General features: G+C 35.3%; 1 protein-coding gene and 1 pseudogene across 1 annotated transcript in view; one reads left to right on the top strand and one right to left on the bottom strand.

Moving 5' to 3' along the window:
* Positions 1-25,497, bottom strand: part of LOC131383620 (embryonic stem cell-related gene protein-like) — an 89,063-nt gene that overhangs the window by 46,115 nt on the left and 17,451 nt on the right. The window contains exon 2 of the mRNA XM_058439871.1: positions 4,164-4,239. Coding sequence (XP_058295854.1) covers positions 4,164-4,170 — 7 coding nt within the window. The 5' untranslated portion in view covers positions 4,171-4,239. The remainder of the gene's footprint in view (positions 1-4,163; positions 4,240-25,497) is intronic.
* LOC116467985 (alcohol dehydrogenase class-3-like) lies at positions 7,456-8,613 on the top strand (annotated as a pseudogene).

The following is a 25,497-nucleotide window of genomic DNA, read 5'->3' as shown; positions in this document are numbered from 1 at the left end:
TAGAGTTCACCCTGCGGTCAAACGATGTAGCAGATTCTTTGGCAGATCAAAGAGAAAATCTAGTTTCCTCAGATAAAGGAGCTTAAACAGTTGAGGAAACAAAAATGGGACCTCAAAATACTTTAGTCAAAGCAGAAAACATGTGAACTAAATGACTGAAAAACTATTCCTGGGGCTGGAAACTTTAAAAAAGTCACTTTTGAGTCTAGTGAGCAAAGGCCAACAGAGAAAGTGAAGAGTAAACACACCACGGTTAAGAGGGAAACTTTTGCCACTGAGTGATGCTGGTGTCAAGAGTATATTTAAAATTGCCTTAGAGATCAAGGGTAGAAATTCTGTCTGGGCTAGTGGAGTCAGGAGAAAATCTCAGTGTGTAAGAGGAGAGATCAAAGTCAAAACCTCAAAGCTTCCCAGAAAACCACAGACAAAGTAGCATGTTTCTAATGCACCCTGAATGTGCATTTCCAGAGGCAACACAGAAGTTGAGGGTATTTTGTGAATATTCATTAGAAAATAACAATTATTTTAAATTGTTATTTTACTTATAATATTTATATATTTATATAATATAATAAGGGGGAAACAAAGCCATGAGATTAAAAAGCATTATATATTTAGGTAGGTTCAATAGATACTATACATAGTTGTATTTTCGTACTTTGATCCAATTCATACATAAAATTTAATATCTTTAAAGTGAGATAAAATTTAAGCAACTTAAATTTTAGATAATGCCAAAATTAGATTTAGATGCAAGGAATTATTTTCAATATGTTTTCACTAAATATGTAGCAGTGAATATGCATGTGAAGAGATATGTTCCACCATTTAACAGTAAATTAAGAGAAATGTGAACTTTTTCATCAGTTGTGAAGTTCAGATCTTCCTTTTCTCATGCATAAGCACATCTCTAAGTTCTTTCATGGCAAAAATATCTGGAATATTTATTTTTTTACTATTGATTTTTAAATTTCAACTCTGCCACAATAGCAAATGTACTTGCACAGAAAAACCAAGTGCTAATATTTGAGACCTTCAAAGAAGGATCACTTCAAATGGAAGTGATTAACATGGCTAACACTTTATCACTGTTTTGTGATACCAGTGTTTTGTGCCAACTATCCCAATAATAATACTAAAAATCGCATTAATATATTGATAATAGTAACAATTTATTTCAAATAAACAGAAAAAATGGTGCATAAAACTGAGAAAGATCATATTAATTTATTGTCAATATGATAACTCTGCCACATATAAAGACACCACAGATGTTTCCAGAAAATTGACACCATGTTTAGTATTGCAGGCTTAACACTGCGATCATTACTGAGATCACGTTCAATGCCTTGTTGTAACATGTGTAGAACCATTAAGCTGACTTCAAATACAAGGATGCATTTCCAGTATAATGAATATTCTGCCTCGCCCCAGTATTATTCTTCTGGATGTTTTTCTCACACAAGATCTTTCTAGAGTCTTCAGCTCACATGATCTCTGTGACACTTGTTTCTTTGATTACTTTCTATTACTAAAATCATCTCTTCAGTTTAGCCTGTCATCTACAACTAGCTCCTGAAATCTTCCTACCTCTCTGATTATCTTACTATTTAACCCTACTTGTCTTTCCTCTACCTCTGCCTGTCCTTTCAATGTTGGTATTCCCCTGAAGGCACCCTTTCAACTTTTGTGTTCTATACATTCTTCTTGGTAGATCTTAGCCTCTGTCATAGCTGCAGCTACCATTTATAAACTGATGGCTTCTAAAACTTTAAACCCAACCCTGTTCTCTTAAATTCAAAAATTATACTTCCGACATTTCTTACAAACCATTACCATTCAGTCTGTATCTCAAGTAATGATTCCAGCTGACACATGTTTCTGGAATTTAGCTTTTACTATCTAATTACATAATTCCTGTCCTAGGCAAGTCTCTCATATGCCCCCATATGTCTTGCGTAGCCTTTTAAAAATAGCTTCCCACATAATTTTACAGTGACAACTGTTTCTCCAGACTTTAGCAAAGGTTACTTTAGGTAGAGCACACACTGAACCCTGTAATTTCTCTACTAAAAGACCTTTCATATGATTTGGTGTGTCCATGAGATAGAGTTCAAAGGCTCTGATGCGTTATCAGGCAAAATCCTCCAAAATCCAGGCTTTCCAAGCTCACTGAGCCCAAATTCTCCATTACCCTATAACCAGTGGCCTCCAGATCCACTGACCTTCTTAAACTCCTTTTCTTATCATGCTCATTCACTGCTACATGCTTTTTACCTGTAGCTCTATTGGCCTTGAATGTTCTTTCTGCTTCCCATCTGGCAAATGCCTACTTACTCTTTAACTTGTCCACTTTGTGAAAACATATTAAACTCAAGAGAATGTGTTGTTTCCTTCTCCTTTTTTTCTATGTTATTATTTTCTCTATTGAAGCATTTTTGTCATAGTATTATAATGATCTATTCACAAGCATCTTATCCGTTAGAAAGTGTTGTAGCCATGTTTACATCTTCCATTGCCTAGCACTTAATGGTTCTCTGGAGTTTCACAGTTAGTAAGTAACTAAGCTGAGGTTTGACTCCCAGTCTTCTAAGTCAATATCCAGACCCATTCCCATGAAAATGGACTGCCACCCTGTCTCGGGTTCTCTTTTCCTTTTGGGCCTGTATTCTTAGTTACCCAGCATTTTTCACTCTGGCTGTGCTCGCTACTTTATCAAAACAAACTTGGATTCTAATTTATCAGGATTATACTCAGTGGTTTCGTTGTCATTGTGATATTTTGGAAAAGGCAAAGATGTCACAATAATTTAAATCATTCATGCGTAAGCATCCAGATGTAATTCACACCCTTTATTTGTGGTTACGATGCATGTGAATAGGTATTTTATGCACTTTCTTTATCTGTATAATGGGTCATTTTGACAAGTCTGCAAGGTGCAGACAAATTTCTTCTCCTGTATGTGTATTTTCATCCATGATATGTGACTGAATGCTTTCATTTAGGAACTGGGAAATGTTGGGATTGCTAGCAGCTGAAGAAGAAACAACTTAGGGATGAGTGAAAGGGATAAAAATGAAGGGAGAGTAGCATGATGCCTATACTTTATCTGGCCTCTTTAACTGAGTTTGAGTAATATTGGATAAAGATTAGAATATGGTGAAAATTTTGGTTTGGTTTTTAAATGTAGACTTTTTTTTTTTTTTTTTTTGAGATGGAGTCTTGCTCTGTCGCCCAGGCTGGAGTGCAATGGCGCAATATCCACTCACTGCAAGCTCCACCTCCCGGGTTCCCACCATTCTCCTGTCTCAGCCTCCCAAGTAGCTGGGACTAGAGGCGCCCGCCACCATGCCCGGCTAATTTTTTTGTATTTTTAGTAGAGACGGAGTTTCACCCTGTTTAGCCAGGATGGTCTCGATCTCCTGACCTTGTGATCCGCCCGCCTCGGCCTCCCAAAGTGCTGGGATTACAGGCGTGAGCCATCACGCCCGGCCAAATGTAGACTTATTTATACCTATAGAATATGTTGTAACTATCACAGGTTAGGAAATATTTGAGTGAAATTTACCTATATTATATCCTATCATTACTAAGCAGTTTTGAGGTAGAGTAGGTTTTAGCCATATATGCCTTTATACACAGAGAGAAATATTGTGTGGGCCCACAGAAGAAATTTGTAGCAACTGGGGAGCTACACAGTGCCTGAGACATATTGACCTCTCCCAGGCTCAAAAGTGTGTGACACAGCAGTACAGAATACAAACACCTTACAAAGACATACAACATATACAGATAGGTATATGAAGATACATTGAATGAATTTTCGTATTTTAATAATACTGGGCATTTTTTTCACCTAAAAGATGGTATTTGGATCAAATGAATATGTAACAAAAGTGACTTACTTAGTTTCTTAGAGTTTCAATGTTCTTATATTTAAAATGAGAGAATAGGGCTATGAGATCTAAGTATCTTTGTTTGAAATTCTATTACTTTATGAGAAAATCTCAACAATTACTAATACAATGGAGCAAACATAAACATATATTTGTCCTTTGGAAACCTTTGTGACATTTGAGAAGTCCAGTAAGGATTGTGTGTCTTGTTAAGCTTGTAATTACAAGAAGGGCGAATACTTTCAGATTTGTTTTGGCGTGACGTACCGTACATTTCTTTTACCAATGTTGACTATCCACTGAAGTCTGGACTCTAAAATTCTTCAACATTCAAATTCACTGCCTGAAGAAAAACACATGGGTAGAACAGAGAATGAGACTATGGCATTTAATTATTAAATCAATACATCTGCCTGACTTGCAGAAGCTAGGTACAGTTTAAATCTGGTTACAAGAAGTCAATCATCCATTCTGCAAAATTCTGAAAGCATGCAATCATACCTTTTGCATTTGAAAGCACTTGAAAGGTACAACAGTCTAGTGTATAACTAATTAACTAGAAAGGAAAACATTACATTTGCATTGGGCACATTATATGACCTTTTTCTTTTGAACTTTTCAAACAGTATTGTAGTATGACAGGCATTTTCCTTTTACATAGTCACAGAGAGTTCTTACAGATCCTACATAAACTCAGAGGATGGGAGAAGGAAGTTTGTGGTTTTTCTTGCTCTTCTGTCTGTAAAACAGCTGTATTTGATTCTTCTTTGTTTTGCCCTAAGACTGTGATGATTTTGCTGTGAGATTTTTTTAGACACCAACAACAGTTATAAATAAATATATTGTTTCAATGTGAGCTTAAAATTATGCAAGGCATGATTCTGTGTACTGTACATGCATCATCTTATTTAATATTCACAGAAATCCTAAGAAGTATGTATTCTTATGATGCTTATTTTACAGCTATGGAGAAACCGTCAATATAATTTTCTAATGCCTCCTATCTTATAAGTGTTGTTAGACATCAAATCCAAAACTTTTACAGATCTCAAAGCTCATTCTCATAATCATCCATCATGGGGGCTCAGTACTCTTTTCTGTGCATCCATCCACACATATCTTGGTATCTTCTAGCGCATGGGTAAGTGGGAGGAGAGCTAATTTTCAACTGTAGCTATAGAAGAAGAAAGAAGTGTTTCTCATACCACATTAAAGTTAGTTCAATAAAACTAGTAGTAGTTAATTTGCTAAGATACTTTATTTCCCTTAAGCATCAAAATGACCTTTTACAGGTATCTAGCAGAATGTTCTTACTGTATTTTCTTCCATTTTCATGGGTTCAAGTGTGAAAAGTATGCAAGAAAGCTGCAGCTGTGCTTAAAACTCTCATTTTATATGTGTGATTCTTTTGATCCTCCAGTGAAAGGCCGCAGAAGGAAAAAAGCATGAATTTCTTTATTTTGAGAAAAATTCATTCCCCACTTTGAAAAATCCAGTCAAATTCCCAGGCATGGTAGTAATATTTTTGATAATGTTCATGTAGATTATCTCTTTCTTTGAGTTGAATAGAAACTGCTCTGTGATATGGGCAAAATATGTTTCAAACCACATAATTGGTCGGAAATGAAGAAAAAATATGTCATTATAAGGGTATCGTTCTCTTTATGGCAAATAAAGGTAGAGAGGTTGACGATACAATGCAGACAAGAAATTGCACTTCTATTCTGAGTGGCTTTCTCAGATAATCTCTCGAGGCTTTACAAGAATTAAAAATTCTCAATAGCAACATCAAACTTCAGTTACTTTGGTTTAGATTTTAAAACAGAAATTGATTTAGCATTTTAGATCTCTACTGGGGATTACTTCTGCATTCATGAAAGGTGTTGTTAGAGGCAGGCATACCATATGACCAATATGTGCTGATACAGGCAAAGATTTTTACAGTTTCCAGGAAGTCACAAAGATGTTTCCATAACAACTGCAGGAATTGACCACCCCAATCTGCGAGAGTTGAGGATGAGAATTTAAATACATGGTTATTAGTGTAGAGAGCATTTGCACAAGTATCTTGGAACTGTCCTTATCTATTCTTTTCATTGTTATTGCTACTATTTTTATAGAGCCCCAAGTGTCCAGAGTACCTCAAAGGTGATGTGAAACACAGTGAAACAAAACACCTCTTGCAAATTCAACCTTGTGGTTATGATTTCAAGTATCACATCTGTTCTAATTAGCTCATAAGCAGATATGGAGCCTTATATAATAAAATATCATAGGCGTTAGTTACATTATTCTCAGTCTCACTAAAAATAACTGTACTTGACAGTTTGAGTAGCTTTTGTGAGCATTGAATATTTTTAGGAGAACATTAAAATTAGAAGAGGCTTTCTAAATATTTCTTGGTAAAACTTACTTAACAAACAATAAGGAAAAAAGACACTTAGATAAAGATAGAATAAATAAATAAATAAATAGCTTGATATTCACATTTGGATGAAGCAATTCTCTCACATTGATAGAAAAAAAGCATAAATGTGGAGGATCTTAGGTGTTAGAATATTCAATTCTAATACATAGAATGCTCTATACTTATGAGAGAGAGGGGGAGGGGGGAAGAGAAGAAGGGGAAAAAGAAGAAGAAGAGGTAGAAGAAAAAGAAGAAGGAAGGAAGGGGAGGAGGAGGAGAAAGAGGAGGAAGGGGAGGAGGAGGGGAAGAAGAGGAGGAAGAAGAGGAAGGAGGAAGAGCGCAGAAAATTGTGGAAATAAAGAATTGATATCAGTAAGAATTAGAAAGAGAAATTTTACATTAACTTACCTTATAGGAGATGGAAACAGGACAATAATATTTAATATATAAAATGTTATTTAAGCCTGATCATTTATAAAATAACAAATTAGACTATAATCACACTGAGGAGAGGGGCCCTAGTGATCCGCCAGCATAAAGTCCATCACAAAATAGGTAAAATTAGTGATTACCTAATGCTTGTCAAATAACCTGGGGATAATAATTTGCTGCTTAAATCCCTGCAAATCTAGTTATCTTTAGACTGAGATTAAAGTTTCATGGTAAAGAATATTTTCAACAAATGGAGCTTGCACAACTGGACATCTGCATTCAAGAGAATGAAGTTGTACACTTACCTCACACTATATACAAAAATTAACTCAAAAATCAATCAAAGACCTAACTTTAAGAGCGAAAACTATAAAACTCTTAGAAGGAAACAGGTGTTCTTCATCACCTTGGATTAGGCAATGGTTTCTTTAATGTGACACCAAGAGCAGAAGTAATATAGTAAATAAAATAGATAAATTAGACTTCATCAAAATTCAAATCTTTTGTGTTTATAAGATACCATAAAGGAGGTCAAAAGGCAACCTACAGAATGGGAGAAAAATTTTGCTAGTAAAATATTTGATAAGGTATTTTTACCTAGATTATATGAAGAATATTTATAACTCAATTATTTTAAAAAGACAGATAATATAATTTTTAAAAGTAGAAAACATCTGAATAGACATTTCTCCAAAAAAGATAAACAAATGGATAGAACCCATGGACATGGCAAACCAGGTTATCAAGTGCAAGGCTGCAGTTGCCTGGGAGGCTGGAAAGCCTCTCTCCATAAAGTAGATAGAGGTGGCACCCCCAAATGCTCATGAAGTTCAAACTGAGATTGTTGCCACTGTGGTTTGCCACACTGACGCCTATACCCTGAGCAGAGCTGGTTCTGAGGGTTGTTTTCCAGTGATCTTGGGACATGAAGGTGCTGGAATTGTGGAAAGTGTTGGTGAGGGAGTTACTAAGCTGAAGGCGAGTGACTGACACCGTCATCTCACTTTATATCCCACAGTGTGGAGAATGCAAATTTTGTCTAAATCCCAAAACTAACCTTTGCCAGAAGATAAAGTCACACAAGGGAAAGGATTAATGCCAGATGGTACCAACAGATTTACTTGCAAAGGAAAGACAATTTTACATTACATGGGAACCAGCACATTTTCTGAATACACAGTTGTGGCTGATATCTCTGTTGCCAAAATAGATCCTTTAGCACCTTTGGATAAAGTTGGCCTTCTAGGTTGTGGCATTTCAACTGGTTATGGTCCTGCTGTGAACACTGCCAACGTGGAGCCTGGCTCTGTTTGTGCCGTCTTTGGCCTGGGAGGAATTGGATTGGGGGTTACCATGGGCTGTAAAGTGACTGGTGCATCCCAGATCATTGGTGTGGACATCAATAAAGATAAATTTGCAAGGGCCAAAGAACTTGGAGCCACTGAATGTATTAGTCCTCAGGATTTTAGTAAACCCACCCAGGAAGTGCTCATTGAGGTGATGGGCACTCATGGAGGGGCGGACTATTCTTTTGAATGTACTGATAGTGTGAAGGTCATGAGAGCAGCACTTGAGGCATGTCACCAGGGCTAGGGCACCAACGTGGTTGTTGGAGTAGCTGCTTCAGGTGAAGAAATTGCCGCTTATCCATTCCAGCTGGCTACAGGTCGCACATGGAAAGGCACTGCCTTTGGAGGATGGAAGAGTATAGAAAGTGTCCCAAAGTTGGTGTCTGAATATATGCCCAAAAAGATAAAAGCTGATGAACTTATGACTCACAGTCTGTGTTTTGATGAAATTAACAAAGCCTTTGAACTCATGCATTCTGGAAAGAGCATTCGAACTGTTGTCAAGATTTTATTCCAAAGAGAAAAATAACATCTATCTTGCCGTGATCTGATGGGAGCAGCCTAACAGGCAGGGAGAAGCTCCTCCCAAGCTCACAGCCTCACAGACCTTCAGCAGCTACTCCAGAGAATAGTGTGATGTGTGTAATTCATGAATTTTCAATAATCAAGGACAAGGATAATTTAGTCATGAACTTGTTTTCTGGGCCATCCTCCACATAAATAATTGCTAGCTCATTAAGGAATATTTTAACATAGTAAAAGTCATTTCTACCAAAAAAAAAAAAAAGATATACAAATGGCCAATAAGCACATAAAAATGTGTCCAGGCCGGGCGTGGTGGCTCATGCCTGTGCTCCCAGCACTTTGGAAGGCCGAGGTGGGCGGATCACCTGAGTTCAGGAGTTCGAGACCAGCCTGACCAACATGGAGTAGCCCTGTCTATACTGAAGATACAAAATTAGCCAGGCGTGGTGGCGCATGCCTGTAATCCCAGATACTTGGGAGGCTGAGGCAAGAGAATTGCTTGAACTCGAGGGGCAGAGATTGGGGTGAGCTGAGATTGTGCCATTGCACTCCAGCCTGGGTAACGAGAGGGAAATCCTGTCTCAAATAAATAAATAAATAAATACAATTTTAAAAATGTGTCCAATGTCATTAGCCATTAGGGAAATGCAAATCAAAAACACGATGAGATACTATCTCACATTCATTAGATTGGCTAAAATTAAAAAGACAGATAATAACAAGTGTTGGTTAAGATGCGGAGAAAGTCTATTCCTCATATTGCTGGTAGGAATGTAAAATGGTGCAGCCACTTTGCAAAACTATCTAGAAATTCTTCCTAAGGTTAACAATTGAGTTAAAATAGAGTTAACATTTGACCCAGCAATTGTACCCCTAGGTATATACCTAAGAGGAATGAAAATATATGTCCACATGACAACTTGGACATAAATGCGTATGGTGCCATTATTCATAATAGCAAAATAAGGATAAATTCCCAGACATCCATCAATTTATGAATGAATAAATACAATGACACATATCCACACAATGGAATAGTATCTGGCAATAAAAAGGAAGTATTGATACTTGCTACAACATGGATTTATCTCAAAACTTTGTACTAAGTGAAAGAAGCTATCACAAAAGACCATATATTATTGCATTTATAAGAAATGTCCAGAAGAGCCAAATCTGTAGAAACAGAAAGTAGATTAGTGTTTGCCTGAAACTGGGGAGAAACGGAGAGTAACTGTTAAAGGATATGAAGTTTCTTTTTGGGATCAGACAATCACCCAAAATATTCTAAATTGACTGTGGTGATGTTGATACAACTCTGTAAATATACTAAAAACCATTGAATTGAATACTTTAAATGTGTGAACTGTACGGTATGTGAATTATGTCTCAATTGTGCTGTTCCAAAATAAAACAATGTAAATGTGTTTCAGATATTTCAATGACAGTCTGAATAGTCTCTTTTCCATGAGGAAAGAAAAACTAGATGCAAAGTATGAAGAGATTATCAAAAGATACCAACCTAAAAATGGAAATGTCATGACAACTGAATTGCTCTAAGGAAAGTTTGCAATTTTTTCAAAAAGTAACATCATCTAACATGTTAATTTATTCTCCTTATCAAATAGGTTTATGATATAAACAAAGGCAAGAAAAAAATGTTTCATGACGTTAATCTGTCTTAGCTAGGGTTTCATAAATTTTTCATTAACTATAAATAGGGCTGGCCAAATTTTTCAGAAGATGCAAAAAAGAATCTATCACCACTTGTAGAAAAAGTTCAAATGTAATGGTCTTCTGACTGGCTCCTAGAAATCATTTTAACATGCAATATGCATCGTATTGGGAAACTTGGTGGAACTTAGGGGTCAAAACAAAAAAAAAACAAGTTAGAAGAGCATGACAATAACAACAGAAAAAATTATATAAATTGGATAAGGCCATAAGAAACACAAAGGGGATAATTATAAAAGTTGTATAGCACCGCCCGCTAGACCAAAAAAAAAAAAAAAAAAAAAAGTCTAGCTGCTACTGGCAAGTTATGAAATATGAAACACAATGAAGAAACGTATTTTCCAACATACTCATATGCATGAAAGACAATAACACTATCCCATCTGTGGTCTGTTATGTCATATTGCAATGTCGTAGTTATTCTGGGTTTGGAGAGGGCTCCCTCAACAGATATACCTACAACCTGCCCCACAACACGTTCTCCTGAGGTAGAAGAAGTACATTAGAGCTCAAATGACATTATTTTTCATATACAGCCATATACTGGAAAAGAAACAACAGATTGAAGTGAGTGGAAATGGAGATGTTAGTAGGTGATAAGGACCACAAAAATCACAAATTAACATCTATGTAATCATAAAGCATAATATAATGTAATCGGTTATAATAGATTGATTGTACCTGACAACTGTGGACACTTTCATAGTTTTCAAAGTGTTTCCAACTCCTTCATTAGATTCACTCTCACCTAAAAAGCAAAGCTGAGCATTTTACAAATAACACAAAGAAGGCTTAGAGAGTTCAATTATGCTTCTGATACTGGAGTAGGAGTACCCATGTATGAGGAATGATGCCAGTGGGAAATGCAACGCCATATGAGGAAAAAGCAAAGATGAAGCATTTTCTTAGAGCTTTATTCTGCATCAATACAAATAGAATCTTGTCTGGTTCAAGGGGTGTGTGTGTGTGTGTGTGTTATATCATGAAATATAATTTATTGTTTAATAATAAATATGTATCACAATTCCAACTATTTTTTATATATATATATATTCCAACATATACATATATATTTCTCCAACTCCATCATGAGCTCCCAAGTTGAAGCAGCATCGTCTCCTAAAGCAGAGCCTCATTAATCTCTTTCCTTCACTCTTGCTGCCTCCCATTTCAGTCTCTTTCCCATGCAGCAGGCAGAGTGACGTTCAACTTGTAAGTTAAATGAACGCACATCTCTGTTCAACATCATCCAGTATCTTTCTGTCTAACTCAGAGTCAAATCCAAAGTTCTTAAGATGACCTAAAGTTTTATACCATATGGATCTCCAATAATGTTGTGACCTCAGCTCCTAACCCTCAGTCCTCTCCAACCTCCAATTATGATCCTCCAATATATCCTGAATGTTCTCACCTCGGTAACTTGTCACCGTTCCCTCCACCAAGAATACTCTTCCCCTCATATCCACATAGTTCTCTACCTTACTTTATCTGAAATGCTTTCCCTGAGTCCCCTATCTGAATACTAGACTGACAAAAACAATTCTTTAGTTCGTTTTATTTATATGACTTAGAACTATCTGAAACTATAGTTTATCTTACCTGTGTCTGTCTTCACTGCCAGAAATAAGCTCCATGTGGGCAGGCCTTTGGTCTCTTTTGTTCACTGCTTTATCCTCAAAGCTTAAAATTATTCTTGAAACAAAATGGCATCAAATAAATTTTTATTAAACGAATGAGTGACAAGCAATAATAACAATACAAATTAATAGTAATTATATCTCTTACTCTGCTTCTCACAACAACACTCATCAGTAGAAATATTTAATCTCATTTTTACAGCCGAACAAATTCAGGCTCAGAAAAGTTAAGTTGTACACTCTACAACTCAGAGCTCTATAGCTCAATTTTTACTCAGATTTGAATCTGATATCACTGACCCCTGTTTTCAAGTCATTTCTTTATTAAGCCCTGAGGTTCCTTGGAGGTTCCCTATGGGCTGCTGTCATCCTTGAGGGAAGGGCTAGCTGTGGGGTTTCAGGTTCCATTGCCGCCATTTCAATCAAGTGTCTGATTCTTCTTTAAGATATGAAGGCTTCATGTAAGATTTCATTAAAGTGCTTTTTTAAAGTGTTGTTTCCAAGACCTATAGAAAGAGGTCATGTTGTATATGGCATATAGTGTGTGGTATAAAAATACATATAAATGAGTGATTTACTAGGTAATTGGCATGTTTATTTGGCACCCCCAATGAGGAAGAGAGTAAACTTTTTCTTCTTTGTTTTCTTCCCCTCTAGTGAATGTTAATTGTGTAAAACACTGCACTTGGTGCTATGGAATATGCAGAGTTGAATAAAAAATACTCTCTTGAGTACTTATGTACAAACTAGAAATGTAAAATAAATTGTTAGATATATCATTTACATTCTGTGATATATCTCAGAAGACTTTAACTTGAAATCAGGATATGGAAATCTTAACTTCCCAGAGCCCAATCTGAAAGTCAGAGGCAATTTAAGATTTTCAGAGCTAAAATATCTGATATATAATCAGTGCGTGAGAGTTCATATTTACACCTGGAAGCGGCCCTCATTCTGTCTCTTAGGGGCTGCTGATTCACACCTCACACACACTTGAAACAGGTTTCTATCTTTTCTTCCTCTGTTCTTTCCTTTCTTCCTTTTCCTTCTTCTAAGATTTCAGCATAATGGAAGAACACAATTAAAAGTGGGGAGAAGACAGCTAAATTAAGTTCCTACACATGAGTGGAATATAAGAGCTGATAACCTGGTAATGAGAGAGCTGGAAGAAAAAAAAACCTGGACCAATGAGCATCCATACCATCACAATATACAGGAAAATATGTTCACATCTCTCTTTGCAGATAGGGAGTTAATAGTTAAAATAACATGTTTTACTAAGTGTTAGAATTTAAACGGGAAATCTCAATATTTGACAAGATCTTCACAAGACAACTTGTTTTGACCAATATAGATAAGTGAGATGTCATAGTTTTGTGGGCATGTAGGAGTGTGTATATTCCACTAATAAATTCAATCCTCCGATAAGCTATTTCAAATGAATAAAACAGTTTATTATACATAGATGTAACATATAACACTACATTATAAATCTTTCATGCATGATTTTATTACTTTTATTTTCATATTTACTGGGTAACGTCGTAAAATAACAGCCCTGTTAAGGTAATTAATGTTGAATTACAGTGGAAATCCAATTGAATTACTTGTGACATTCACATTAATACTAAATGAGTTCACTGTGAGTAATGCTGTTAAATAGATACTAGAGGAATTAATATTGATTAGACAATTATTTTAAAGTGTTGCTGTTTATTGCAATTTATACCAACTTCTTTTTTGAGTAAACCTTTAGTGATGGCATCCAGTGTAAACTGTGTAATCATCCAGGGAGCCTGAACGATGGGCACACAGTTTTATGTTGTGTTGTGTGTTGTTTGTTGCATTTAAAATGGCCAAATATGAAACTTTCTTTTGCTCTGACCTCCTTAGTGATGGCCTACTTATGCTCCTTAAACATCCCAATGCTTTTTTTAACAAGTTCTGAATCATTGCCTGTAACTTTTCCCAGATTCAGTGTGCCCCTGAATCCTATGTATGGTTGCCTAAGATCTACCTGTTCCTTAAATTCTGTCACGTTCAGTCACCCATTTGGCACCTTTTCAAACCACCCAGCTAAACTTAGTTACTGTATAGTACTTTATAAGTGCTAGAACACTAGCATATCATTTGAGGTTTAGGATATGATACCCTAACATGATGTTCACATTTTAATATATACTTATATAAATCTATCACACATAAATATTTTCAACAACAGGTGTTTTTACATAACATGGTTTACCTTTATGGCAATTGTTAAACAATTTGTACTTATATAGGCACATTCAGATGAGTTCCCAAAGATGGTAGAAAATATTGATAGTTATTTCTGTTCTTGTCATTTATCTGTGAGACTGTCTTGTGGGAATGGAGAGAATGAGAATCAATTTAAGCTCCACCGTTCTGATCTTTGGACAGAAAACTGTGAGGATCAAAAGTGTATCTGAACCTCAGTATCTTTTGTGAAAATATGTAATAAGTAATGTTGTCAGCCAGTGACACAAGAATTGTGCAGATCTTTTGAAAAATAAATTAAATTAATTTGAAACTATTAATTAAACAACTATGGAAGCTAAAACTTTTTTTTTTTTTTTTTGAGACAGAGTCTCACTCTGTCACTCAGGCTGGAGTGCAATGGCACGACCTCGGCTCACTGCAACCTCCACTTCCCAAGTTCAAGAGATTCATCTGCCTCAGCTTCCTGAGTAGCCGAGATTACAGGCATGTGCCACCATGCCCGGCTAATTTTTTTTTTTTTTTTTGGTATTAGTAGAGATGGGGTTTCTCCATGTTGTCCAGGCTGGTCTTGAACACTTGACCTCGTGATCCACCCGCCTCGGCTTCCGAAAGTGGTGGGATTACAGATGTGACCCACTGCACCCCGCCACTAAAACATTTTTATGCAGAAACAGCTGGTTGTATATGTCAGATGAAATTTCTCTTCTTAATAAAACTTGTGAGCAAATTTTCTCCATCAGATCCTGATACCAGGGAAGGGTTTCCTGAACAGCATAAGGAGAGCATTGAGAGAGGCTTACCTTCTGTAGTCTATCAGTCAGAGTTCAAAAACAATTTTACGTGTACACATACATACACACATACAAATAACATAACACAAAAACATAACATATATACATGAACACATATATAAGCATGTGTGCATATTTACAGATACTATTTTTTTTAGGAATTATCTCATGTGGTTGTGAAATTCGTATGGTAGGCTAGCAGGCAGAAGTTGACACTTCAGGGTTGAAGCAGAATTTCTTCTCAGGGAAATCTCAGGGTTTTTTCTTAAGGCCTTCAGTTGATTGGATAAGGCCCACACACACCATCGAAGGGTAATCTCTTTTACTTAAGGTGAACTGGATTGTAGATTTTTGCCATATCTATAACATATCTAAACAGCAACATCTAAGTTACTGTGTAATTGAATAACTGGGCACTGTAGCCTAGGTAAGTAGAGACAGATGAAACTAACCATCACACCTGAAATGGCAGTATATCTGGTTGGAATAGAAGTCTCTTCTTTTCTTTTCTTTTCTTTTTCTTTTCTTTTTTCTTTTCTTTTCTTTCCTTTTCTTTCTTCTTTCTTTCTTTCTCTCTTCTCTCTCTCTTCTGTCTCTCTTTTCCTTTCTTTCTTCTTTCTTCCTTCCTTCCTTTCTTCTTTCTCTCTCCTTCCTTCCTACCTTCCTTCCTTCCTTCCTTCATCCCTTCCTCCCCTTTTATTTATTTTTATTTTGTTTTCTTAATATTATGATTATCAGGGGTTTTTTCTGTTTTAACATTTTTTAACATCCTTTTATAGAAGTTAAGATACTGATTTTGGTAATTTGGCTTTTGCCAATCAGGATACTTTTTCTTAGCAACAGATATGTATATTTTTCAAAATAATTAGTTGTCTGTCTTAGCAACTATTTTTTTTCACTATGGTCAATGATGCCTTGCTTTTTCTGCCATAGATAGTATATCATTAATTTCAAATATTGTAAAGAAAAGACAAGTTACTGTTTAACTTCTTTATCTCATAAACATCACAGCAAGTGCTGGTAATAAAGGTAGATATGTATAATGATCAAATGATGAATAATCTGTATAAGAAACAGGTAAGAGATACTCTGATATTATGAACATGAGAATAATTTTGGGTACATAAGATAATTAAAGCCAACAACTAATTGGCATTCTTTATAGGCATATTTGGGGCTTTAGATACTTTCTTATAAATATTTGAAAGCAGAGAACTTTGCTTACCAAAATATATTCTCAGGAAAAGCTTCATATGTAGACTGATTTGCATTTTTTATTGATTCTCTTTTTCTCCAGGCTTTAATAGATTTACTGAAATTAACTATGTTTCCCAACATCACAGAGTTGGTCTAGAAAATTTTGAAATATTCTTATTGTTCTCAAAGGAAAAAATGCACTCACTCACTCAAATGCTCTCTGCTTGCGTCCATGTATAATTCCTCAATTTAACTTCAGGAACTGTTTAGTGAATTTCCATAGATACCATGGTTTATTGCATTTTTCTAGCCAGGAGTATATTTAAACTGAAAGTAGTTTGTCTTGGTGTCACAACAGAAAACTGTTATTTCCCTTGTCTTTGCATAATCATGATGCAGTGAATAAAAAGATTTTTTAAAAAGGAGAGAACTATAAAAGGCAAAACCCAGAAGGGAATGCCTTCAGGCCTCACACCATAATAGGAACATCTATAGAAAGAAGCCATTCAAAGATTATCCTCAATTTCGATAAAAATAACTAGCACTGGAAAGTGGAAAAAATTTGTAATACATCTCTACAATTTGGATTATGCCATAAGTAATGGTTATAAAACATAAAATCAGTATCAATCTAGTCCACAAGAGAATAATATTTACAACTTTTTTAAAAAAGAATAAACTGAAGAACATTGAAGCAAGCCTGCTTCCTTTGAAAGCAGGATTCTTATCTCCAAAGCATAACTGCTTTTTCTACAAATCTTATAATATCTTCCTCGGCACATGTGCAATAGCTGATCTTAAAAGATACATAGCATTATGTGGCTGAGTATCTTTGGGAAAAATCCAGCTCTTAAAGTTAAAATATAGGTTGAGGCTTATCAGGTGATATTTATGGCATATCTTGCTGGAGGGGGAAATTATCATTGCTTCCATTAGTGATTAGTGTACCAGAAGTTAAACCTTTTATGCCTTAAAGAATTCATTCTGTTATCATTAGCTTATTATTATTTCATCCTCTTCTTTAGTATTATCAGTACACTGACTGCTTTTATCAAGCTAATGCACCAGATGCTAGTGCAGTATTTTCCCCCATTATTGCGTAAACTAGAATTTTTCCTTAAACACCTTGGCGAGTGAGTGAGTCAAAAAGAAAATTTCTCTCATTTTCTGACTATTTCTTTCTTCAAGAATAGGTGAATGAAGATTTGTATCATTTGTTTATTATTATTATTTTGCTAAGTAGGCAAAGTTGTACTTTGCCAATAATGCATATAATATCACTATTACAAAAACTTTTTTTTTGGAGGGGGCATGGTACAGACTATTCTGCTCCCTTTCCTGTAAAAAAGTTGTCTCTGCCATGATGTGCCTCAAGACTTCTCGCACATCTACAGTGAGACCGTATTCTTTAGACAAAATCGGCTTTCCATCTTCCTTGAAAATTCTTATTCTGGAGTATTTGACCTCATTATTAATCATGTTTAGTCTTTTATAATTTTATTATTGGCAATATATAATAACAGGACTGTGTTCAGGATAACAGGTAATATCACCCTCAAAACAACCATTGCATGAAATTGTTGTTTTGTCACCTGGTATGTTGTTAAATCACCTTGTATGAGGATATTCTTGCTAATATTTCCAGTCCATTTCTTCTTTGGATAGATGTAAAAAGTGGACTTTGTACATTTAGTTGTGTTTCTCATATAGTTTATAAACATGTGTAGCGATATTTAAAAAATAGAACCCACTGTCTAAAAACCTATGGTTGTTGACTTGGATTACATACATTTCTATTTTTCTTTTCTTTTCTTTTTTTTTTTTTTGAGACGGAGTCTCGCTCTGTCGCCCAGGCTGGAGTGCAGTGGCGCCATCTCGGCTCACTGCAAGCTCCGCCTCCCGGGTTCACGCCATTCTCCTGCCTCAGCCTCTCCGAGTAGCTGGGACTACAGGCGCCCGCCACCACGCCCGGCTAATTTTTTTGTATTTTTAGTAGAGACGGGGTTTCACCGTGGTCTCGATCTCCTGACCTCGTGATCCGCCCGCCTCGGCCTCCCAAAGTGCTGGGATTACAAGCGTGAGCCACCGCGCCCGGCCATACATTTCTATTTTTCAAGTAAAATAACTCTCATTAACATAGCTTATGAGGCCTATCATTAACTGACTCCTGCCTCTGCCTTCAGTCTCTGCTCCCACCTTCACTCCCTACCCCCTACTCTGTGTTTTCCAGTCACATGGGCTCACTTGCACTTCCCGAAGTCTCCAGGCTCTGCCTGCATTCTGGCCTGTGTATACACCATTCTTTCTGAATGTAATATGCCTTTCCCTCCTTCTTTGGCAGTTTAATTCCTCTTCATTCTTAGCTGTAAGCATGGAAGTAGCTTCCTTAGAAGACTGTTCTTTGTCCTCTCAAGTCTGGGTTAATTGAGTCACCTTGGTCTTTCTGGCCGCTTTTTTACCCACTTGGGTTATGGTACTAATCTCATTAAATTGGAACTGCCCATGTGTCTTTATAGTTGGCCCCTCTATACTTAGCACTTAGCACAGGGCCACAGACATTGTAGATAAGATGGGAAAGAATCGTTGATTGAATGAATGGTCTTTGCTTTGTAGTGTACTATAGTGCTACACACATGAGCAGATAATGTTCTTTCGCTCTATCATTATAACAGAATAAATTCTCATTTCATCCACTTCTTAATTTGATGTGTTATCTAAAAGTATTTTGAAGCCACGGTTATGGGAGGTCACACCTAGTCTATGCTGAGCGTTGATTTAAAAATACACTTAATAAAATGTGTTCAGAAGCACATCGTAATATTTTTGGGAAGGTTTTTCTTCTTCTCTTTTATCCAATTAATGAAGCATTTGTATCCATGGTACCCCTGCTATTAAGTGGTTAGCTTTCTTCTTTAGCTTTAATTAAGTGTCTTCAGTTAAAGAAGTCTTTTAAAATTTGTTTTTAATCACAAACAAGTGAAAAATGTCTAAATTCCTTCGAGGTATTTTTCTAAGTTTTCCGATTATATTTAAACAAAACAAGGAGTCAAAGCCTTGGCCCACTCTTTCTTGGACTTGGCCTCTTGAAATACTTCCTGAAATTTCTAGTCACCATTTACCAGGAAGTATCTGACTGTAAAAACAGAGGGTTTCACACCTAAACATTTATTACGTGAAAGGAAACTGCTACTCACATTGAACTTAGCTATAATATTGTTAGCAGAAGTTAATCTGCAGAAGAAGCACTTCTAATTAGAGACTGAAAGCAATCTACAAAGATGTTCACAAACTATTTCTGAGGGTAAATTGCTTTGTATTGCTCAATTTTGTATGTTTTCCTATCTTCATAAACATGGGGATTCTATAGTTCTTTCTTCCAAGAAAAAAAATCTAAATGAATACTATGGCATTGCTCTATTGCTTGCAAACGCTGAACTTTGTGATCCTTCAGTGGATGCAAAGCAATTCTTGATCAATGAATAGTATCAAGTATCGAGATAAACAAACTATTCTATGTATTCTGCATTCTAACACTACTCAGGTAGAATGAGAAACTTGAACATTACATTTTAAGGTCACTAACAATTGTGTATGGTATTGACATGATAAATTAGTTTCTCAGATTTTTTTTTTTTAAGAAATACACTTTCAAGTGAGACCATAACCAAGTTTTAATTATATATTTCCCTTGACGGTACCCGATACATACTCGAATCATATAAAATTATACAACAAAATGCTTAAGATGAATTTGGCTGTACCTTCAGATAAAAATAAATGAAAACTACCCAGATGTGGCTTCTAAATAGTCCTTGTGTTCTCTGTTCTGGCAATGCCAATATCTTTTAGGAATTTATAATAGCGTATTCCTTAAGTTAAATACTTCATGTTGTAAATTGTGAATCTAAAATTCATTATTCCACACTCAGATACATTTTTGCATCATTTATAATTGATCTCTTCTGAGAAGCTCTTATGTATTTGATAAACCATGCACTTCGGTGGTTTATTTTATTTTTATAACTTTCTTTTCTCTGCTAATTGTCTTGAAATATTGGTTTATTCTTGCTTTCACGACTTTCGTACTACTCTCTTCTCATTAATGGCTCCAATTTTTGGTTTTTGTTCTTTATCATCTTTAACCTTTCTAAAAATTTGGCCCTGTGGATCGCCCCTTGACCTCAATAACACTACTTTTTCTCGATTTTCTTATTTTACCTTACTGGCATTTCTTTGTTCATATTCTTCTGAATCACAGGGATTCTCGGAGGTTTTATTCCACTTTCTTTTTTTGTCATGCTCTGATTCCATTTAGACTAGACCATCGTTTAATCAAAACACATGTAGGAAATAATATAAGTTCACAGGAACAAGCCTGAAAAGTGTTAAGCAGGTTCCAGGCCCCAACCACATTTCTGGACTCAGAATAGAACTGAGAAGTTCTATTTGGACTCAGAAGTCTCAATAGAGCATTACAGTGCTCATCAGAAGCTGATCCAGAGACTCTGCTACAAAGACTTGACTAAAGCAATGTGGCATAGAGGAAAGTTAAGGACACATGCCATATTTGACACCAAGCTGACAGCATTAACACTAATCTCAGATCCCATGCTAATACGTATGAGATTTTTACAGGCTGCCAACCATACTCAAGACTAACACAAAATTTAAACAGGGTTGAGTTTGCTGGCTGAAAATATAATAACATAGGGTCAGGATGATGTAAAAGCTTAGACTTCTGCAAACGCACTCCATTTTGTCTATAACCTTTCAAGATGGCTTTAGGTATCTATTACCATGTAACAAACCACTAACTCTTAGAGATAAAACAAAATAGCTATTTTTAATCTCTCATTTTCCTGTGGTTTGACTTGAATCAGCTGGGTGGTTATTCTGCTCTGTGTGATTTCAGGTGGCACTACAATCATCGGGAGGCCCAACTGGACTGGGATAGCAAAGACTCACTCTTGTCACTAGTAGTTGGTGCTGGCACTCTGTGAGTAGCTCAGCTGGGTCTAACAATAAAAGTGTGACAGTTCCCTTCCACATGTTCTTTGATGGAGTGAGGCTTTCTCATTTGATTCATTATTAATCATGTTTAGCCTTTTATAATTTTATCATTAGCAATAAATAACAGGACTGTGTTCAGGATAACAGGCAATATCACCCTCAAAACAACCATTGCATGAAATGGTGGTTTTGTCACCTAGTATGTTGTTAAGTCACTTTGTGACTTAACATATTGTTAAGTCACTTTGTGACTTAACATATTGTTAAGTCATATTGTTCATATTGTGACTTAATGAAGTCAAACCAGCATGGCAGCTGGTTTCCAAGAGAAAGTGTTTTAAGAGTGCCAGTGCAGAATCTGTAGATCTCTTCAGACGCAAGCTCAAAGTTACAAAATGTAATTTTTTTTGCTTCATTTTCAGACTTTGTTTCTCAATGGAAGAAGTGATAAGAAATTTATAATCACCTTTAATCCACTATATAGCAGAGGATTCAATATTCTGGGACGATCATCTAAACATTTTATTTTTATATTTTCAGATTGGTCTAAATTATATAATAAAAACATTTTGGGGGAGCCACATGATACTGCTGAATTATTGTAAATTAAAATCATGTTGCTTTAATATATATGTGTGTGTGTGTGTGTGTGTGTGTGTGTGTGTGTGTGTGTACATCTGCTACTTGTTATAAGTATGCTACACTTTCTTTTTTATTTTTGAATGTATGTTGGATCAATAAGTTGTGCTTCTTTCCAAAAATCATTTGTGCTGAATTTTTGGCAAAGCTAATTATCACTGAACTGCCATTATCAAGTAAATGTTATGAATAATGTAAATTCACAGGGACAAGCCTGAATATATATGCATTAACTATAATATATAATATACATCAAATTTATTAGCTATCTTGTAAAATGCATTTTCTATCCTAATAGCTAGAATTCTCAGAACATTGAAATATGAGTAAGTTTTTCAAAGATATCTAAAAAGATAATGCAAAACAAAAATGAAATTTATATTTTTTAGTTTTCAAGACTGTGACATCTTTTGTTATCGTTATTGTATTACTATCATGTCTTCCTACCTTATGCCTAATGTAATTATTTAATTAGTCATTTTAGACATTAAAGGGTATATAAATTTTAAATAGCATGTAAAATACATTTCTATGGAAAGTACACAAATTCTTGAAAGATCAGGAAGAAATTTACGTTTCCACAGATCATTTTTTTGTTTTCAAAAGCTCTTTTTAAATATTTGTATACATTTAGGGAGTACAAGGGCAGTTTTGTTACATGTATATATTGCTTAGTGGTGAAGTCAGGGCTTTTAGTGGGGCCATCAGCCAAATAGTGCAAATTGTATCCATTAGGTAATTTCTCATTCCTCAGCCCCCTCCCACCCTCGCACCCTTATGAGTCTCCAATGCGTATTATTCTGCACTCTATGTCCAAGCTTACACATTATTTTACTCCCACTTGTAAGTGAGAACATGCAGTATTTGACTTCCTGTTTCTGAGTGATTTCCCTTAAGATAATGGCTTGCAGTTCCATCTATGTTGCTGCAAAACACATGATTTTTATGGCTGAATGCTATTCCATTGTATGTGATGCGTACATATATCACATACAATGGAGTAGTAGATAGATATAGACATTTTCTTTATCCAATCATCTGTTGTTGGACACTTAGGTTGATTTCATATCTTTGCTACTGTGAATAGTGCTGCTATTAAAGGTATCATTGCAGATATCTTTTTAATATGATTTATTTTCTTTAGATTAGATATACAGTAGCAGCGTTGCTGGATCGAATGGTAGGTCTATTTTTAGTCCTTTGAGAACTGTCTTTCCTGTTTCCCATAGAGTATCACTAATTTACATCCCCACCAACAATGTATAAGCATTACCTTTTCTCACCACCATCTGTTAGCTTTCGACTTTTTAGCAATAGCCATTCTGACCGTGTAAGATGGTATTGTATTGTAGTTTTAATTATCATTTCTCTGATGAAAATTAATGTTGAGCATTTTTTCTTATGCCTGTTAGCCATTTGTATGTCTTCTTTTGAAAAACGTCTGTTCATGTCCTTTCTTCCTTTTTAGGGGGATTATTTTGATTTGTTTATTGTTGAGTTCTTTGAGTTCTTTGTAGATTCTGTATATTAATCTTTTGTCAGATGCATAGTTCACGCTATTTTCTCTCATTCCGCAGGTTGTCTGTTCACTTGATGTATTATTTATTTTGCTATGCAGAAGCTTTTGAGTTTAATTAAATCCCATTTGCCTTTTTTTGTTTTTGTTGCATTTGCTTTGGAGCTCTTAGTCGTGAATTATTTACCTAGAAAAATGTCCAGAAGAGTTTTTACTAGGTTTTCTGCCATTATTTTTATAGTTTCAGGTCTTATATTTAAGTCTGTAATCCACTGTGAGTTAATTTTTTCCCCAACATTTTCAGCCTCTTCATTGAGAGCACCTTGAGTTAATTCTGCATATGGTGAGAGGCAGGGGTTCAGTTTCATTCTTCTGCATATGGCAATCCAATTGTGTCGGCACGATTTATTGAATAGGATGTCCTTTCCCCAGTGCATGTTTTTGCCAACTTTGTTAAAGATCAAGTGGCTGTAGGTGTGTGGCTTTATTTCTTGGTTCTCTATTCTGTTTCATTGATCTGTGTGTATATTTTTATACCAGTGGCATGCTTTTTTGATTACGCTAGCCTTTTAGTATAATTTAAAGTCAGGTAATGTAATGCCTCCAGCTTTGTTCTTTTTATTTAGGATTTCTTTTGGTTACTTAGGCTCTTTTTTCCCTCCATTTGAAGTTTAGCATTATTTTTACTAATTCTGTGAAAAATGTAGTTGTTATTTTGATAGGAACTGAATTGAATCTGTAGACTGTTTTGGGTAGTATGGTAATTTTAACAATACTGTTTGTCTGGATCAATAAGCATGGATGTTTTTTCATTTGTTTGTGGCATCTGTAATTTTTTTCATCACTGTTTTCTGGTTTTCCTTGTAGAGATCTTTCACCTCTTTAGTTAAATGCATTCCTGGGATTTTTTTTTTTTTTTTGGTAACTATGTAAATGGAATTGACATCTTGATTTGGTTCTCAGCTGGATTGTTATTGGTATTTAGAAGTGTTACTGATCAACAAACTAGGCATAGAATGATGTACCTTAAAATAATAAAAGCCATGTATGATGAACCCATAGCCAACATCACACTGAATGGGGAAAATTGAAAACATTCCCTTAAAAACTGGAACAAGACAAGAATGCCCAGTGTTATCACTTCTGTTCAACTGAATACTAGAAATCCTAGCCAGGGAAATCAGGCAAGGGGAAGAAATGAAAGGCATTCAAATAGGAAAAGAGGAAATCAAACAATCTCTGTTTGCTGATGATATAATCCTATACCTAGAAAACCTTAAAGACTTCTCCAAAATACTCCTAGATTTGATAAATGAATTCAGTGAAGTTTCAGGATGCCAAATAAATGTACAAAAATCAATTCTACAGATCATTTTTACCATTTGAAATTTCTTTAAAGCATAAATTCTGATTTAGATTTGAATTCTATTTCTCATTTATGAATCTTCAAATTAATGAGAAAATTGAAATCAAGAGGACAGTCTTCAAGCTATGAAAAGACTTCTTTAATTGATTATTTCCTTATGTAATGGATTGAGGAGAATTATTCTTTCCATTAAGTTGTCTGAGAAGGAAAAGCAGCTTCTGCCTCCTTTTTTGTGTGTGTGTTCTCATCATAGCCATACCTAAATGTTTCTTGTACGTCTAGACTTAAATGAGTATTAGAGCTGAGTTAATTTTTGTAACACCATTGATTATTCAATTGGGAGGGATGTCAATTTCTAAGTGACTCAAATTTTCATTGTTATTTTTAGATTTCCATAGTATTATTAATATAATAGCAGCATATGAACTCATAATAAAGATCTATTCTCTGAAATAAATTAAAATAAAACTAAGGTTTTCAAAGACATTTTCTTGAGTACTTTTAGTCCTAAGACATTAGTTTTTGGTTAAAGAACAACCTTAGTAAACTCAAATGAATGAAGGAACCTTTATAAAATAATGTTAGATTGATTGTAGTTTTGAATATTTTTCTTATTTAAAGCCAACCAATTGACCAGAACTAATGACAGTCCCAAAATATACCTGCTCTTACATGCCTTTGTGATTTAAGGCAATTTAATCATTTTTCTTTTGTGTGTGTGTGTGTGTGTGTGTGTGTGTGTGTGTGTGTGTGTGTGTGT

This window comes from Hylobates moloch, unplaced genomic scaffold (genome assembly GCF_009828535.3).
Source record: "Hylobates moloch isolate HMO894 unplaced genomic scaffold, HMol_V3 SCAFFOLD_5, whole genome shotgun sequence".
Classification (NCBI taxonomy): domain Eukaryota; kingdom Metazoa; phylum Chordata; class Mammalia; order Primates; family Hylobatidae; genus Hylobates; species Hylobates moloch.
Note: the sequence above shows the minus strand (reverse complement) of the source record. Positions and strands in the feature narration are given on the sequence as shown.